General features: G+C 57.4%; 1 protein-coding gene across 3 annotated transcripts; it reads right to left on the bottom strand.

Annotated features, from left to right (window-relative positions):
* Positions 1 to 1,045: 1,045 nt before the first annotated feature.
* Positions 1,046 to 17,687, bottom strand: SELENON (selenoprotein N). Of its 3 annotated transcripts, none has more exons than XM_032300883.1 (12): positions 17,470 to 17,687; positions 16,767 to 16,884; positions 12,364 to 12,497; positions 8,948 to 9,157; positions 8,591 to 8,715; positions 7,932 to 8,069; positions 6,222 to 6,303; positions 5,878 to 6,066; positions 5,046 to 5,151; positions 3,848 to 3,960; positions 3,664 to 3,765; positions 1,046 to 2,408 (listed from the first exon to the last, which is right to left on the bottom strand). In XM_032300883.1, exons 1-12 carry the CDS (start codon positions 17,665 to 17,667, stop codon positions 2,226 to 2,228), a joined length of 1,698 nt encoding a protein of 565 aa, XP_032156774.1. In that variant the 5' UTR covers positions 17,668 to 17,687; the 3' UTR covers positions 1,046 to 2,225. The 3 variants fall into 3 exon arrangements, with proteins under 3 accessions (XP_032156774.1, XP_032156775.1, XP_032156776.1); XM_032300884.1 differs by having other exon boundaries at positions 1,046 to 2,396; XM_032300885.1 differs by lacking the exon at positions 5,878 to 6,066.
* Between the last annotated feature and the right edge of the window lie 494 nt (positions 17,688 to 18,181).

Genomic DNA, 18,181 nt, shown 5'->3' with positions numbered 1-18,181 from the left:
AACTCCACCTGGCTGAGTAACCCTGGGCAAGTCACTTCACTTCCTGGAGACTCGTTTCAAGATGGGAACAATGAGCATCGCTTCACAGGTTTGTTGTGAGGATTAAGCGAGAAAGTGTGTGTAATATTACTGATGATTGGATGATGCAAAATTGAAAACAAGGCTGGGCGCGGTGGCTCACGCCTGTAATCCCAACACTCTGGGAGGCTGAGGTGGGCGGATCACGGGGTCAGGAGTTCGAGACCAGCCTAACTAATATGGTGAAACCCTTTCTCTACTGAAAATACAAAAATTAGCCAGGCATGATGGCATGTGCCTGTAGTCCCAGCTACTAGGGAGGCTGAGGCAGGAGAATCGCTTGAACCCAGGAGGTGGAGGTTGCAGTGAGCTGAGATCGTGCCATTGCACTCCAGCCTGGGCAACAGAACAAGACTCTGTCTCAAAACAAAAAACAAAACAAAACAGGCCGGGCGTGGTGGCTCAAGCCTGTAATCCCAGCACTTTGGGAGGCCGAGGCGGGTGGATCACAAGGTCAAGAGATCGAGACCATCCTGGTCAACACGGTGAAACCCCGTCTCTACTAAAACTACAAAAAATTAGTTGGGCATAGTGGTGCGTGCCTGTAATCCCAGCTACTCAGGAGGCTGAGGCAGGAGAATTGCCTGAACCCGGGAGGCGGAGGTTGCGGTGAGCTGAGATCGCGCCATTGCACTCCAGCCTGGGTAACAAGAGTGAAACTCCGTCTCAAAACAAAAACAAAAACAAAAACAAAAACAAAAACAAAACAAAATAAAATTGAGACGACGACTGGCTGGGGAAGGCTCAGTGGAAACGCTCAAGGCAAGCAGGGGAAGTTGGTGGACAGAAGGCCTGGGAGTGGCTGCAATGTAGCTTCCTTCCTCTGCCAGGTTTAAGAGTGAGCTCCGGATGGGGAGAAAATTAGGGTCCCGGGAGGGGGCAGCCTGACGTCAAGGCCCGAATGAGGGTGCACGGGTGCCCATGGGCGGGACAGCACGGGGAGAACAGGGATCCTCTGAGGAATGTTAAAAAGCTGAAGAGAAAGAAGAGAGGACTATTTCTTCCCACAGGTGCAGCTGCAAAGACATCAAGCTGGACCCATCGAGGATTTCAGATCCAGCCATCATGGGGCTGCTGCCGGGGACACCAGTGCCCCTCCTTTCTCCTCAGCACTGGGGTTATAAAAAAATATCTACAAACCATGAGAAAGTTTGTGTAAAAACACTTTTCCGCATGTATTAAAAAAAGAAACTGGCCATGGTCAGTGGCTCAGGACATGGACCAAAGTCCCAAGAGTGGCCAAGGGGAGTCCATGGCACCCCAGTGGTAGAAGAGGTAGCCTGGGGCACCCCTGTGGCCGGCACAGTGCTGGCTCTGGAGAAGGCTATTGTTTGGCTGGGCTATGCTTCCGTGGATGCGAGGTCTGAGGGGCAGGAGGGATGGCAGGAGCGCTGGCTCCAGCAGTCCCATGAAGACCCTGTGCTGGGGTGGGCGGTGGGGGAGCCTTGGCCCTGGGCCTCAGGAACCCCTTTAGTGAACCCCATTGCTAAAGGCAGAAGCCTCTTCACAGTAAGCTTCCCCAGACAGCTGGGGGAGCTGCAGGGGGTCCAGTCTGGTTTCCACTTCTGATGGAGGGTTCTGCCCAGAGGCTCCAGAAGGCTATGTCCTCCTGAGACCGACCCCAGCTGGGGACATCAGGCACAGGAGGGCAGCCCAGGGTATGGACAGTAACCAAGGCGCTAAATGAACAGAAGAGCCACCTTGGCAGCCTGGCTTCTGCCCGGGGCTTCTGGATATGTCCTTGGGGAAGGAAGCACGGAGAGGATGGTGGCCCTGTCCTCCTAGCCTGCTCCTCCCTCCTCTTCTTCACCCCACAAGGGCCTAGACTGTGCGGCTGGCTGGGAGAGGTCCAGGGAGTCCCCCCAGGCCCTGATCTGGGGGGGGCCCAAGCAGCTTCCAGAGCCAAGTGGGTAGGGAGAGGGTGACAGAGCTAGAGGTTCCTCTGCCCAGTCAGCCCAGGCACCCCTTGTTTACCCACCACCATGGAGCCAAGGCTGTGACGGGCACCCTCAGTGGCTCTTGTACCCCAAGGCAGCCTAGAAGTGGGTGGGCATGGGCGGCATCTGCAGTTTGCAGTGGGCTGAGGGCCACTCTGGCTCTGGGAAGTGGGGGCCTGTGCATCAGATCCCATCCGCCCCGCAGGCACTCTAGGGCTGGAGCAGGGGCAGGCCGCGCCGGAGCCCCTCCTTCAGGAACTGCATGTAGGTGGCCGTGGACGGGTCTTCAAAGGTGGGTGAGAAGCTGAAGAGATTGCTCTCGATTTCCTCGGGCTTCATGGAGGTGATGTCCAAGAAGTAGTTGGCATTGATGTGGTGGACCTGGGAGAAGGGCTGGGTGAGAAGAGTGGGGAAAGGGGGCCCCCAGGCTCCATGTGCCTTCTGCTCTCTGGGGAGAAGCAGCGACTCTCGAGCATTGGCAGTCCCTGTCTGAGGCAGATGGTGGGCAGGTGGGCAGTGATGCAGTAAGCCCTGGCCAGCACCAACCCTGCGCCCCACTCTGCACATGTGGGGCCCTCTGACGAGGGGTCTCCTCCCTGCCTTGCCCAGCAGGTGAAAACCCAACACCTTCCAACATTGCCCCTTCCACTAGCCCTCTGCCCCACCCCCCCAAAATGACCTCTCTCCTTGTTCATGTGACCCCAAACTCCATCCTGAACTCCGTATCCACTTCTCTCACGGTACCCTCACACTTGACAGCCTCCCCATCGGCCTCTCGCTCCAGAAAGTGAGCTCCTTAGCACAGGACCATGTCTTTATCTTTGTGCCTGGCACAGAGTAGGTGTCCAGTAGACGAACAAATGAATGAATCAGCAGACGAGTGGCCAGCCCGTCGTCCTCCAGTTCCTGACACCATCTCATCACCCTGTGCATGGATGGCAGATACCTTCTGCCCGGTGCCCGTTCCTCTGCACCAAGCCCCCACCGGACACTCTCCTGTGCCAGCCCCTACTCCCCTGAGACCCTGGCACCCTCCTACAGCCTGGGTCCCACACTAGCCACGCCATGGGACTTAAAGGATACGGGGTCGCTTCGATCAGAAGAGCCGGAGCTCTGAGGCTTAAGGGCAGGCCCAAGTTCAAGGCCAGCTGCACTTCACTGTCTGCATGTGTCAAGTCTCTGAACCTTTCTGGGCCTCTTTCCTTGTTTGTAAATGGGCATTCATGATCATCCATCTCCCAAAGCTGCTGTGAGGCCCCAGTGAGGAGACATGCCGAGTGCTGGGTAAGGGCCCTTAGCGAGAGGTGGGGTCTTGAATCCTGGCTCAGGGCCCTCTCCTGGTCTTCTCTGTCGCACGGCCTGGCTCTTCCCTCCCCTTCCGTCCCAGGACTGGTTGCCACGCCCCAAGGGGGCGCTGACTCTGCTCTGGGACTGTGCTCACTGCTGCACAGTCCCCAATGAGCACCACCTGCATCAGCGTTCCTGTTTGTACATGGGGACAGCAGAGGCTCAGACTGGGTAAGAGACCAGCTTGAGGCTTTGCAGCCAAGAAGTGGCAGAGCCAGACCCGAAGCCCGAGGAAGCTGCACATCCATGCCGCCTGTGGGTTGCTCCCTGGGCCCTGTGGGATCCAGGTGGGGGTGCCTACCACGGTGCCATTGGGCAGGCAGACCATCATCTCCACGGGAAAGCTGTACTTCTCCAGGTGCAGGCCAGCCAGCTTCTGGTGGGCCGGGTTCTCCTGGTTGCTCTGTGGAGACAGTTGTACACCCCTGATGCCGCGGCCCCTCCACTGCTCCGAGGCTCCCGCTCCTGCCCGCCTGCCCACTAACCTGCAGCTCTTCCAGCTCCTTCACCAGGGACCAGGTGCTGATGAAGCTCTCGTTGAGCAGGGTGAGGATGGGCGAACTTTCCAGGACGGTCTCCCGGAGAGTCCGCCCCGAACCTGTTCAGAAAGAGGAAAAAGCTGGAAGACAGAAGGGTGAGGCGTTCCCACGTCTTGCTGGGGTACAGTCTTGCTTTGGGGAAACCTCACGGGTTACAGAACAGTCTCTGCACCCAGGTGAAATGACAGATTGAAAGAGCCTGACACAGAATAGGTACTGAATAAATGGTAGTTGGAATTTACATCAATAACATGCCAGCATCCTGGGCTGAGATTAGGGGTAGGGGTTCTACCTGGCCCCAGGGACTTGCAGACAGCGACAGCTTCTTAAATCCAATGAAGGCTGTGCCCCAGGGCCTTCGCACAGGCTGTTCCTCTACCTGGCACACTCCATCCAGTCACCTGACAAACTCCTACTCACACTTCAAAGTCTCTGCGTAAATAGCACTGTCTTCACAAAGCCTTCCCTCACCCCCAGTTCTACACTCTGGTGCCACTCTGGACTGTTCCCTGTAGAACACTCAACCCACTTGTACTGATTCATTCAGTGTCTGCCTTTGCACTGTGTCACCCCCTTTGAGGGCAGGGACCCTCTCTGACTTCCTCCCTGTGGGATACCAGCACCCTACCCACTACTGCACTGATAGTTGATGGGATGAGGGCGGGGCACTGTTTTATTCATCTTTGTGCCTGCTGCCAGGCACCCAAAGAACGTTGCATCTAGGAGGTCTTTGGTGAATTTTCTGAATAAATGAATGCAAGCCCACCCTGTGGCCCAATTCTCTCTCTTACACATGTATAACACTTCCCAGCATATGCGGCACTTTCACCTCCATGTCCATAGCTCTAAGAGGTGAGTGTGTTACCCCCTCTTACTGCTGAGAAAATGAGGCTCAGGGAGGGGAGGTCACTTGCTCAAGGTTACCAGGCTGGCAATGGCTATGTTTGAACACAGTCTGCCCGGGCCCTTTCTTCAGCATCTGGTCGCTCCCTCTGGGCTCAGCACAGAAACCCCAGGCCCTCACCCCACACCTCTACCATGTGCAGTCCCTGAGCCCCTCTCAACAGGAGAGTCCCGAGCTTCCGGTACCCCACAAGGTATGGACTTTCCCACTGTTCCCCTTATATCCAGCTGGGCCCCTCACCTCAGCAGGACTGGTCGTCCAGGGCCCCCCACAGCAGGATCGAGTGCACCAGCTTGTTCTCAGCCTTGGCTCGGTCGAAGGCCTCAGTGAACGGCAAGTAGGAGACCTGGGGTCAAAGGAGACAGAGTGAAGCCATCATCAAAGTGGCCAGGGTCTCACTGTGAGTCTAGTGTGTGCATGTGTATGTGTGCAGGTATATATATTTGTGTGTGTGTGTACATGTCTGTACATTTGTATGTATATGTATGTTTGTGCGTATATATATGTTAGTGTGTGTGTCTGTATGTGTGTGTGAAGGGGGTGCTGCTGAGTCAGGGGATGGATGTCTCCTCCAAGTTCTATTTATTTATTATTATTTTAATTTATTATTATTATTTTTTGAGATGGAGTCTCACTCTCTTGCCCAGGCTGGAGTGCAGCAGCACAATTGTAGCTCACTGTCGCCTTGAACTCCTGGGCTCAAGCAGTCGTCCTGCCTCGGCCTTACCAAAGCTTTGGTATTATAGGTGCTAGGTAATTAAAAGATTTTTTGTAGATATGGGGTCTCGCTGTGTTGCCCAGACTGGCCTTGAACTCTTCTGGCCTCAAGTGACTCTCCTGTCTCAGCCTCCCAAAGTTTTGGGATTATAGGCATGAGCCATTGCACCTGGCCTCTTCCTCCAAGTTCTGAATGACAGCAGGGAGGCCCCACTGGTACACGCTGGGCCAACAGTGAGAGGGCCTCAGCAGCAAGCCCTGCACACACGCCAGCGCCTGTGCCCAGCTGCTGCTCCGCAGCTCCCAGCCTCTGCCCATGCAGCCGGACCTGGCCTTCACCCCTGCCCAGCCTCACCTTCTTGAAGGGGTACATGGCCACCTCCAGGCGGCGGACAGCCTCCTCCCAGCTCAGCTCCTGCTGCCACTTGATCTCCTCAAACACAAACTGCAGGGGCTCCCCCGAGGGCAGGTGGCTGTCGATCACGCTGCCATCCTCATCCAGGATCATGGAGGGCACTGAGGGGCCTGTGGCCTCCAGCTCCATCTGGGCCAGAGGTCAGTGGTTGGGGGAAGGCTCAGAGATGGTCGAAAATCCTCAGGGGGTCCCTGAGAGACCCTCCAAGATGCTCCGCTCATTGCACAGCAAAGGCAGGCTCCTGCAGCCGAGCCCACCTGGATGGGAGCCTCCTGTGCACTCACCTGGGGTATGTAGCCGATGTCCACCTCCATGTTGCTGCTTTCACTGGCCCCATAAAGCCACTCCATGTCCACATTCAGAGACCTGGGGACGGCCAGGGCAGAGTGATACCGTCATCAAAGCCCATTATCTGTGTCAGACTTTTCTCACGTAACACGTGCAACTGTCTCCATTTTCCAGATAAGGACACTGAGGCTTCTCAAGGTGAACGCCTGCTCTCAGAGCCACTGGGATTCTGGCTGCAGAGCCCAGACCCTCTCCCCACCAGGCTGCCCCTTCCTAAGGCACTGGAGCCACTTCACCATCTGCCAGTCCTGCTCCTCACAGTTCACCAAGGGCCTGCACAGCCATGGCCCGTGTACTGCCCAGAACCCTTCAAGGCAGAGAGATGGCCAGTGCCTTACAGTGGGTCACAGGGTGGGATAGGAATGAAAATGAGCACCGTGGTCCCTGCACAGGCCGCTGGCAGGCAGCAGGAAATCTGACAGTGCAATCTGCAGATCCGCCACAAGGGGGAGCCCCAGCACTGACAAACCACCACCTCCGCAGCAGGCAGGTGGCACAGCGGGGCAGAGCTAAGCACCTCCCGGGGGTCAGCAGTCCCTGACACCTGGTTCTCAGACACGAGCCCAGGAGCATCTGGTCCTGGAGCTGGTCACTGCCTCTCTCCTTCTGTCCCACACAGTCCCCCTCCTCAACAACCCTGGGTTGGAGGCAGGTGTGCCCAGCCTTAGGCCTGCGGATGGAGGGTTTGTGCGCTCCTCTTCCTTTTCCCTTTGACTGGGAAGCCCCTGCCCTGCCCACTCTGGGGAGGGAGGGATTCCACCTCCACTCCTAGGAGCAACTTTCTCTTCTCATGTTACCCAACCATCCTCTCACGGCTGCCCCGTGGGTGAAACAGGCCAGGAGTCAGTCTCCCACCTAACCCTACGGAGGGCCAGGGTCTTGCCCACAGCCACACGGCCCAAGGGTGCCACAGCCAAGACTCAACTGCAGACCTCCTGGCTCCCAGCCCAGGTCTTGTCCCTGTAAAGCGGTCATTCAGGCCCGATAGGTGGCCACTTGCTATCAGGAATCTGGAAAAACTTGAAACCAGGGCCTCCTGGGTCCCCTGCTCTGCTGACAGGCGGCCAGCCCTCAGCAGGGGAGGCAGGCAGGGAGTGGCTGGTACAGTCCTGTCCCAGAAGCCCCTCCAAGGCTCTGCAGCAGTAGAGGGCCTGCCTGTGGCCTTTGCATGTGCTGTTCCTCTGCCTGGTGAAATCCCTGGAGCCCCTGGTATCTGCTGAGATGACCTTCTTCTGGGAAGCATTCCCACACCCCACAGCCAGGTTCCTGGCTAGCTGCTGGCCTTCCCCTTGGTGGCATGCACAGGCTGTGGTTACAGCTCTGCCTGTGGCCTATCAGCAATGTGCGGGTGGGGAGGCCCAGCTTCAGGAAAGGTCTGCGGGCTGCTGGGCTGGGTCCCAGGCACAGAGGTGGAGGGCCAGGCCACGCGGTGCCTGGGAAGAGCTGGCAGGTGACCGGCTCATCCCCTTGCCCACCTTGTGCTGCCTTCGCCCGCCTCATGCCGCCTTCTCCCACGTCAGCCCCAGCAGATGGGCTCTGGGGAGCCAAGGAAGGGCAGAGACAGAAGGAGCCCCTAGGCTCCTGGAGCTGAGGAACAGGACCGGCTGTAGGAGGGTGCCAAGGCTGGGCCAGGGTCAAGCTCCCACCTGTGGTTGGGCACGAAGAGCCGGAAGTCGCGGATGTGGGTGGCATCTTTGGAGAGGATGATGTGGCCGGTGAACTGAGCAGGGGAGAACCAGAAGGGGAAGTCGGGCGGCTCACTGAGCTGGAACTCGGCGTGAATCCTGTGGGGAGGGTACCTGCTGCGCCAGAGCTGCCCACCTTCTCCCCAGGGGCCCGGGAAGCCTTGGCCAGACTCATCAGGGAGAGGAGGCCAAGTGTGGGGGTGGAGGTGGGCGGGCCGGGGAGCCACAGTGAGGCCCTCCAAATTCCGCTTGTCCTTCGAGGCCCAGGTCACGTGCCCCTCCTCCGGAAGCCCTGCCTGGACCCCCTCCCCAAGCTCTCACAGCTTCTAGAGGGCACGCGTGACTGCGTGTCCTGCCTACTTGTGTGGATGGCACAACCATGGCTGCCAGCCCCGTGCCAAGCAAGTTCCACAGCTTTTCTTTCTGAACCCTCACGTGCCCCATGAGGAAGTCATCAGCACCCAGATCCACAGATAGGGAAACTGAGGCTCAGGGAGCCAAAGCTGCTCGCCTTAGACGGCAGGGGGAGGAGAGGTGGAGCTGGGGGCCTCAAGCCGGGCCCTCCCCTCCGGGCACCATACCGTCCGCACCTCCCCGAAGCTCCCGTGTGGCCCACTCACCGGAACATCACGGTGTAGTAGAAGTCGCTGACGGCAGTCAGGCAGGCCACTGCTCCCTGAGGGGCAAAGCGGGTCTTCACAAAGGGCCGAGGGTGGAACATGCTCAGGAGCCGGTGGATGATGACCTGGGATGGAGGGAGGCGAGCGCTGGCTTGCTGGGTGCCGCTGGGCCTGGATCCACTGGGGTGGGGGTCAGCCCAGACCCGAAGGCCCAGGGGCCCCGTGGGGAAGGGGCAGGTCCAGAGGGAGGCAGAAGAGCAGGTGGGGCAGGCCTGGCACTGGGGTACAGGCACAGATGGGGGGTGACCATTCCTAGGCTGGGGCGGCGGGGCACCGGGTGGCACCAGCTGTCCTCACCTCCTTGCCCTTGGGCGGCGGCGGATAGAAGCGGTTGTTGGACAGGTAGCCAGTGAAGACGCTCAGCTCACTGGGGATGATCCACCAGGGCTTGCCCAGCTCCTGGCCTGGGGGGGGAAGGAAGGGCTGGAAGTGGCGGGCGGCAAATACTGTCCTCGGTGAGGCTGCAGTCGTCCAGTTTCGGAGGCCGGACAGGGTGAGGCGGGAGACCTGGGGCAGGGGAAAGCGAAGCTCCAGGAATCTGAGAACCGTGACTCTGGGGCCTCCTGTCCCATGTGGGTGGAGGTTCCCCCAAGCCCAGAGCCAGTCCACACCGAGGGAGCAGATGGACCCCAGGGCGGTTCCTGCCCCAGTGATGGCCACAAGCTTGGCAATACCCCACCCAAGAAAGGCTCCTCTGCTCTCTCCAGCGCCTCTGCAGACCACCAAGGGGGAGCCCAGGCCAGAGCAGCTCACTCAAGGGCAGGGCTGGAATGGGGTGATAGGGCTCTGTGCCTCACATGGTCCTGCCTCCATCCTCTGCATAAGCCCGTGGGCCAGTCTTGGGTGCCCCGCCCTGCCCAGGCTTCCTGGGCCTCCAGCAGCCCTGCTCTCCCTCCCCCACCTCCTCTCCAAGTCTCCTCCCAGGGACTAATGTCCCACTGGCCAGCTCAAGGTTTCGGTTTGGAGTTAAGTCCGATGAGGGTGGTGTGCAATCATGTTCGAGGTGAAATCTCTAGGGTCAAGAGCAGAATGAGACCACAGGGAAAGGGAAGGAGGGACACCCCAGAAGCACCCTGCCCTAAGTACAGCCTGCCCCACCCTGGCTAGACAGCCTGGACAAAGGCCTCCCCTAAGCCCGAGTCCTCGTCAGTGACCTGCCTCGCCTCTGTCTGACAGGCTGATGGCCTGGAGAGGAGACTCAGAGGCCACAGAGCTGTCTACACGTTGGCCGGTCTTTGAGGAGCAGCGGGTTCCCTCTCCTGTCCCCACCTCCATAGCAGCAGGAGCTCAGGCTTGGCGGGAGGTAGGAGGAAAGCAGTGCGGAAAGCTCCCACGGAGAGAGACTGAACAGGCGGTTCTCAAGGCAGAGCGGCTGTGTGGAGCCAGGACCAGCCCGCCCTGCTGGGTCCTGCTTGTGGGCTGGCCACCCCCTGCAGGGGACCTGCCAGAGATGGGTGCTGGGCTTGGTGCAGCTCTGCTTGGGGGCCAGGGCTGAGGGTGCTGCTCCTGCCCCACCCCAGTTCTTGCTGTCTATGGGGGACTCATCCACTCGGACCAGCCCATCACTGCCAAACCCAGAGACGGGCTCCCCAGCTGCTTCTGTGGAAGGGCAGACCCAAGTTTCAGCCACTGCCTAGACCTCTGCCTGTCTGCTGGGCTCTCTCTCCTTGGCTGAGAAGAACACGTTGATTCATTTGTTCATTCAACAAAATGTTTTATGCACCTACTATATACTTATATAGGGGTACACTGTGCACCCTGTCTTCTTGGAGTTCATAATGGGAGACGGCAAGTGAACAGGAACAAAAATGGGCACTGCCCTTCCCTGAGCTCCTCCTTGGAATTCCCATCCCTCCCCGAACCTGCAGCAATGAGGTTAGGAAAGGGGCTCCCAGCCAGGTGCGGTGGCTCACACCTGTAATCCCAGCACTCTGGAAGGCCGAGGCGGGTGAATCACGATGTCAAGAGATCGAGACCATCCTGGCCAACATGTCTCTACTAAAAATACAAAAAAATTAGCTGGGCATGGTGGCTCATGCCTGTAGTCCTAGTTACTCGGGAGTCTGAGGCAGGAGAATCGCTTGAACCTGGGAGGCAGAGGTTGCAGCGAGTCAGGATGGCGCCACTGCACTCCAGCCTGGTGACAGAGCAAGACTCCGTCTCAAAAAAAAAAAAAGAGGGGGCTTCCCAGCACTGCTTCCTTGGGCTGGGCAAGGTAGTAATTCCACTGTAGGTGCCAGCCTCATACTCATTCCAGTTTTTTCTGCCACGTGGCCACCAGGCTCTAAAGCTGAGCACTGCCATGGGGCTGCTGCTGGGTGGCAGATACCCAGCACCCGCCGGGACCTCAACTTCAACATGTGCAGACTGACCTCATTCTCTCCCCACTCCCTGCCCCGCTCCAGTCCCCATCTGGGCAAGCAGCCCACCATGCCCCTGGTCCCCAGCCAGAAGCCTGAGTCATCCAACTCCTGCCCACCATTGTCCATGAGGAGCCACGCCCTGCCCTTCCTTCCTTCCCCAGCACCCACAGGCTTCCCTAACCCTCCATCACCTCTGCCTCTCCGGTCCAGAACTGGTCGTCTTGCCTCCCATTTCTCCCTATTCTCCCCATGCCCCCCGTGCCCTGTCCCCGGCCTGGAAAGCCCAGGTCTAATGTGGAAGCTCTTATTTAAAATCTGCTTGCTATTCTGCCGCCACAGAATTAAGGCTAAGGTCAGGCCACAAGGCCCTTGGTGGGGTTTGGCAACTTCTCTCCCGGCCCCACTGACCAGGAGGCCCTGCGTGGGTCCTGAATGCTCTGGGCCCAGCCACACCAGCCGTCTGGCCTTGGTGACCAGCCTGGCACTTCCTGCCTTCAGGCCTGTGTTTGTGCTGAAGTGGCGCTGGCTGAGATGAAAGGGCTGGGTCGGTGTGGGCTGGGCACAGAGAGGCAGCGTTCCTGGCAGCGGGAACCACATGTGAGAAGGCTCCCAGTTGGAAGAAAGCCTGGGGATTTGGAAGGAAGGAAGCATGTCTGGTGTGGTTGGAATAGAGGAAGCCCAGAGAGAGGAGGAGGGAATGGGAGAGCGAGCAGAAGGGCAGGCAGGGGCTGAGGCAGCTTCGTCCTAGAATGCGCTCAGGAGCCGTCCAAAGGGCCTTGGGTGAGGGAGGGGCTGGCAAGGATAGCATCTGTCCACCTCCTACCTCCACCTTCTCAGGTGCCCTCCCCTGGAAAGCCCTCTGCTGGGGACCAAACCTCAGGTCTAGATCATCAGAGTTCAACAGAGGCCCTATTGGGTGCCAGGCATCGTGCTACGGCCTGTGGGGAAGAGATGGACGTGCAGGAAGTAATCATAATACGTGGGGCAGCCGCATTAACAGGGTGTCCACTGCACTTGCTGCTTCCTCTGAGACCCCGCCCTCCTTGCTCAGTCACCCTGCTGAGCCCTCCCCATCCTGCAGTCTACCAGATGTCACTTCCTCTAGGAAGCCATCCCAGATTCCCCCATCTGGGGAGGAGGCTAATGCTTCTCTCTCCTGCTCCCTCAGCAGGCTGTATGCCTGGACAGCAGGGACAACATCACAGCCATGCAGACCCCCAGGGCCTGGCACGGGGCCTGTCTCCAGTGGGCACACAGAGGGCAGAGGGAGGAAAGATGAAAGGAGCAGAAACTCGTCCTCAGGAGGCAGATGCGCATGGATGACCCCGCTGCCTGGGGTCCCCAGCTCACCCCTAGGAAGCCATCTTTGCTCTTGGTCATGGTCTCCGGGAGCAGAGGCTGGAATCGGGCTTCTATGGTGAGCGTCTCCTCGCTAGGGTCAGGGGGCAGCTCCTCCTCCTCGTAGCTGGCCTCAGGAGTTGACCCTATGAGACACAGATCATCGGAGGCACTGGCCTCATGGTGCAGGGCTCACCTCTCCCTGGACATCCACGCTAGCCGGTTATTAATGGAGCCAGGCAGGGGTGAGGGGTGTGGGGGTAGCTGGGGTGTTAACAGTTAACAATCACCAAAGTAACAACCGGTGTATCACAGTTTAGTTTCAGGATAGCCCAGGGAGGCAGATAATAACGACCAACTCCATTTGACAAATGAGAAAGAGAAGACTCAGAAAGGTGAAGCCACCTCCCCCGGTCACATAGCTAGATGGTAGGAGAATCAGGGTGGAAACCGAGGCCTGTTTACTCTAAACCCATGACAAACACAACTCTTTTCTGGGTCTTCTGAGACTGAGAGGAACTCAGTCAAGGGAACCAGAGTTATGAATGAAAGCAAGAAACAGACTCAGGCTATCTTTGGTGTCAGAGGGAGAGCACTGGTTTGGGAGCAAGGAGACCCATTTTCCCCTGCTTTTTTTTTTGTTGGCGGGGGCGGGGGGGGCATTCCCCAGCTGTAGAAGGGGCTGGACTGGCAGTAGCTGGACTTGATTTCTTGGATTTTTTCCTGCTCAGAGATCTGGCAAGTGTGTAGCCTTCCCCATGTGGAAGGAGTCATTTTGAAGCTCTAAGGGAGAAATGAAGCCTGTTTCAAAAGGGGTGAGGAATAGACACCAATAACAGAATGGAGCTGGGTGGGGGGTCTTGCCCTGTCTGCTCTCTCGGGGCAGGGTCATGGTACAGAGATGATGCCTGGCATTTGCTGGCTAGCAGGCTGAATGATGCATTAGAAGCAGTTCTCACCCAGAAGTCCTCAAAAGCACTGAGGATGCCTTTAAGCTGCAGATGCTCACAACCACCTCAGACCTACTGAATCAGAATCTGCAGGGGCGAGAGTCTGGAAACTGCCCTTTTAACGAGCACTCCCTGCTGCTCCGGATGCAAATGCCTCTTCTGAAGAATCACTGTGATTTCTGTATTTGTAAGTCAATGCAATGAAACTTTCCAAAAGGCAATCTAGAAACCCCAGAGGAAGGGAGCAACAGGAAAGAGGCAAGGTTATTAGTCAGCCTTGCTTGTTCAATTCTTTTACTGATATCACAGATAAATATTAGTAGTAATGATTCCAGCTGGGCAAGGAGGCGCACTCCTGTAATCCTGACACTTTGGGAGGCAGATGTGGGTGGATCACCTGAGGTTAGAAGTTTGAGAACAGCCTAGCCAACATGAAACCCCGTCTCTCCTAAAAATACCAAAATTAGCTGGGTGTGGCGGCACAAACCTGTAATCCCAGCTACCCGGGAGGCTGAGACAGGAGAATTGCTTGAACCTGGGAGACAGAGGTTGTAGTGAGCCAAGCACTCCAGCCTGGGCAACAGAGCAAGACTCTGTCTCAAAAATAAATAAATAAATAAAAATAATAATAATAATGATTCCTCCACCACCTAGCTGTATGAACTGGGGAAGTAGCTTCACCTCTCTGAGCCTTTACTTTCTCATTTGTCAAATGGAGTTGCTAATGACGTTATTAATTATAATAATAAAGCTCAGTATCTTACAGCCCCTTTGGCTTTTTTTTTTTTTTTTGAGACGGAGTTTCACTCATTACTCAGGCTGGGGTGCAATGGCGCGATCTCGGCTCACCGCAACCTCCGCCTCCTGGGTTCAGGCAATTCTCCTGCCTCAGCCTCCTGAGTCGCTGGGATTACAGGCACGCGCCACCATGCCCAGCTAATTTTTTGTATTTTTAGTAGAGACGGGGTTTCACCATGTTGACCAGGATGGTCTCGATCTCTTGACCTCGTGATCCACCCGCCTCGGCCTCCCAAAGTGCTGGGATTACAGGCATGAGCCACCGCGCCTGGCCCCTTTGGCTTTTTAATAAAAAGTTTTTTTTCCTGACTTATGAGTAACATTTGCCCATTATAGGCCATTTGTAAAAATTTTAAGGGATAAGGCAGAAAAGTAAACACACGCATGACCCTACCAATAGCACCAGTCGGCCCTATTTCCTGCTTGATTTGATTTTCCCCTTTGATTTCTCCAAACGTGGTCCATTTTTACATTCACAGCTTAGAGGTAATGGAGGGATTCTTTTACTCTGATGGAGAAAAAGATTTCTATGCAAACAAATTAAAAGTGCCCCTCAAGCCCAGCAAGCTTTGCCAAAGTGCCATTATGAGAGACCTCTCACTCGGGCCACAAAAAAGGACAAAGAGGTGGCTGTGCAGACACTCAGAAGTGTATGCGAAATAAGAGGTACAGGCAGGGCCACAAGGGGACGACCTGTTTATCTGCCATCTGCTTTCAATGCCGCCGAGACACTGACACACACCCTCTCCAGCTCATCAGCAATTTTCTTCCGACCTTCCTCCTCTAGCAGCGACTGCAGGTCACCAGGCCAGCACGGAGCCAACCTACCCAATCCACCCATGAAAACCAGCAGGCCTGTGACAGGGCTTTGGTGCTTACACACCGAAACAACCAGCATGTCTCTCTTGCCTTTCCCATCAATGACTGACGTACACCAAGCAAGCTGTAGGTGCCCAAGATCCTAGGTTCAAGAAATGTCACAAGAAGTTGGAAGAAAATGGACACAGAGGTTGGGGTGGTGGTGGGGGCAGCGAGAGAAGCATTTTATAATTCATTAGACTGTTTCAGCCTCTCATCTTTAACCGAAAAATAAATAAATAATCACTGATTACAACTAGGCAAAAATGATAGCAAGAATGAAATAGGAGGCCAGATGAGGTGGCTCACACCTATAATCCCAGCACTTTGGGAAGCCAAGACCGGAGGATCACTTGAGGTCAGGAGTTCAAGACCAGCCTGACTAACGTGGTGAAACCCCATCTCTACTAAAAATACAAAATTAGCTGGGCATGCTGGCAGGTGCCTGTAATTCCAGCTCTTGGGGAGGCTGAGGCAAGAGAATTGCTTTAACCAGGGAGGCAGAGGTTGCAGTGAGCCGAGACCATGCTACTGAACTCCAGCCTGACAGCAAGACTCTGTCTCAAAAAAAGAGAAAGGAAGGAAGGCAGGAGGGAGGGAGGGAGGGAAGGAAGGAAGGAAAGAAGGAAGAGAGGGAGGGAGGAGGGAATAGGAATCTGAAAGCACCTAAGCAGTTTCAAATTTAGTATTAATAGTTACAGCTCCTGGCTGGGTGCGGTGGTTCACACTTTGTAATCTCAGCACTTTGGGAGGCCAAGGTAGGAGGATCATTTGAATGCAGGAGTTTGAGACCAGCCTAGGCAACATAGTGAGACCATACTCTAAAAAAAATAGAAAAATGAGCTGGGCATGGTGGCACATGCCTGTAGTCCCGTTACTCAGGAGACTGAGGCAGGATGATCAATTGAGCCAGGGAAATTGAGGCTGCAGTGAGCCGTGATTACACCACTGCCCTCCAGCCTGGGTGACACAATAAGACCCTGTCTCAAAAAAAAAAGTTATAGGTGCTGTCTATTGGAAATCCACTACATATTTGTCACTTTGCATTTCTTTTCTCTCTCCTCAGACCTGTGAGCTGGTGCAGGACTCTGGAGCCAGACGGCCCCAGTTCTCGCCCTGGCTCCCCACCTTTCTACCTTGGGATACTGCCTACCTGTGCCTTAGTCTCTCCAACTATCAAACATGGGGATCAAGGCAGTGTCCATCTTCCAGGTGATGTTTAAAGAGAGAACCCACATGAAGTACTTAAATGTCTGGCATGGAGGTGGCCAAGGAACTTTTTGTTTGTTTTTGGTTTTGCTTTATTTATTTTGAGACAGGGTCTCACTCTGTCACCCAGGCTGGAGTCTAGTGGTGTGATCTTGACTCACTGCAACCTCTGTCTGGTGGCCTCAAGTGATCCTCCCACCTCAGCTCCCCAAGTAGCTGGGACTACAGGTGCGCGCCAGCACACCAGGCTAATTTTTGTATTTTTGTAGGGATGGAGTTTTGCCATGTTGGCCAGGCTGGTCTCGAACTCCTGGGCTCAAGCGATCCTCCCATCTCCCAAAGGGTTGGGATTCCAGGCGTGAGCCACCTCGCTGACCCAAGAATGTTAACTGGTATTATTCCTCACAGTCTGAGAAAAACAGGCTCAGGGGTTACTGGAGCAGCTCGCTTAAGCCACCAGCTAGAAAGTGTCAGAGCTGGGAGAAGTCCAGGGCCTCTGGGGCCCCAGGAGCTTCCCTCCACTCCAGACAGCCGCTCCTGCTCAGTGAAGACACAGTGGCCAAGGCGCCCTCCTCCCCAGTTGCCAGTCTCTTCTGGTACCTGTTAGCTTCTCAGCAATGGGCTTGAACTCCTCGGGGCTGATGTACATGTCCCCGTCAGTGTCCAAGGAGGAAAAGAGAAAAAGGCCATCTGTCCCCAAGGTCTTCAGCGCTGATTCCTAATTGGGAGGAGAGACAGGTCTGATCACCAGTTGGCGGCCGGATATCCTGGTCCCCAACAGGCCGTTGTTTCCGAATGGAGCCCATCCTGCCACCATCTTCCTGAGTTCTCCCAGTGCCTCCGGGTCCATCCGTGCAAATGTCACCTCTGTACCGCCCCAGAGCCTCTGTCCCCTCTGGTCCCTCTGCATGCCCCTCCCAGTCTGTCCCCAGCCCGCTTTCTGCCTGGCCCTGTTCCTCCTGCACCCTCTGTCCTCTCCCGAGTCCCCTCCTCACTGGCCAGGGCTCCCCAGTGCCCCTTTCAGATTCTGCGGGTCCCAGCTTCACTGCGCCCAGGTCACCCCTCTGGACAGGCCCCTCCAGTCTGTCCCCGCTCCCTACGGGCCTCGGTTCGCCTCCTCCCCATCAGCCCGGCCCCAGGCACCTCCCAACCCGGCTCCCGCGCCCTTCCTACTCGTTCCCCTCCGCCCCTCGCGCCCTCCCGACTCGCCCCTGCCCACGCGTCCCCCGCGTCCTCCGCGCTCGAGGCTTGGCCCTTCAGTCCCCGCGCTCCCGCCCCCGCCCCGGCCCGCTAGGGCCCGGACCTGCCGCGCGGCCGCCTGGGCCTCGGCGTGGCGGGCGCAGACCCGGACGGCGGCGGCGGTGGCTGCGGCCAGCAGGGCTCCGAGCAGCGCCAGGGCGCGGGTGCGGCGGCGGGGCGGCGGCTCGGGAGGCGGCGCGGCGGGGCCGGGGCCGGGGCCGGGGCCGGGCGGCCCGCGTTGGCCCAGCCTGGCCCGGCCCATGGCGGAGGCTGGCAGCGGCTCCGGGCTGCCCCCGACGCGAAGGAGCCGGGCCGGGGGCGGGGCGGCCGGGGCGGGGCCGGGGGCGGGGCGGCCGGGCGGGGGTCATTGGGTCCGGGCTTCCGGGCCCGTCCCGCGCCCAAGGGGGGGTCGGCTACCCCAGAGCGCCAAAAAGGGCTGAGCCCGTCTACGCGGTCGGGTCCGCAGTCCTGGCCACCCCGGCCTCCCCAGGCCGCTTCCTGCCTCTCCGCGTCCCTTCCTGTGCTTCCCAAAGCGAAGCCAGGCCTCTGCGGCCCACTTGCCAGGCCGAGCCCGGAGAGCGATTTCAGGCTGGGGACTGGCACAAAAAAGGGTCTGGGGCCGGAGGCTGGGGAGAAGCCACACACCCCGTGCTCTCCTGGAGAAGGGGAGTCGGGGGCCACCGGGGCCTCGTGTCCACCTCTGCTGACAGCCATGCACGAGGCCAGTCCATCCTTATCCCACCAGTTCTCTAAACGTTCCTGTCACCTAGAGCAAG

Source organism: Sapajus apella, unplaced genomic scaffold, assembly GCF_009761245.1.
Source record: "Sapajus apella isolate SASKATOON/1434 unplaced genomic scaffold, GSC_monkey_1.0 scaffold43, whole genome shotgun sequence".
Lineage (NCBI taxonomy): Eukaryota > Metazoa > Chordata > Mammalia > Primates > Cebidae > Sapajus > Sapajus apella.
This window is presented reverse-complemented; position numbering and strand designations above follow the sequence as displayed.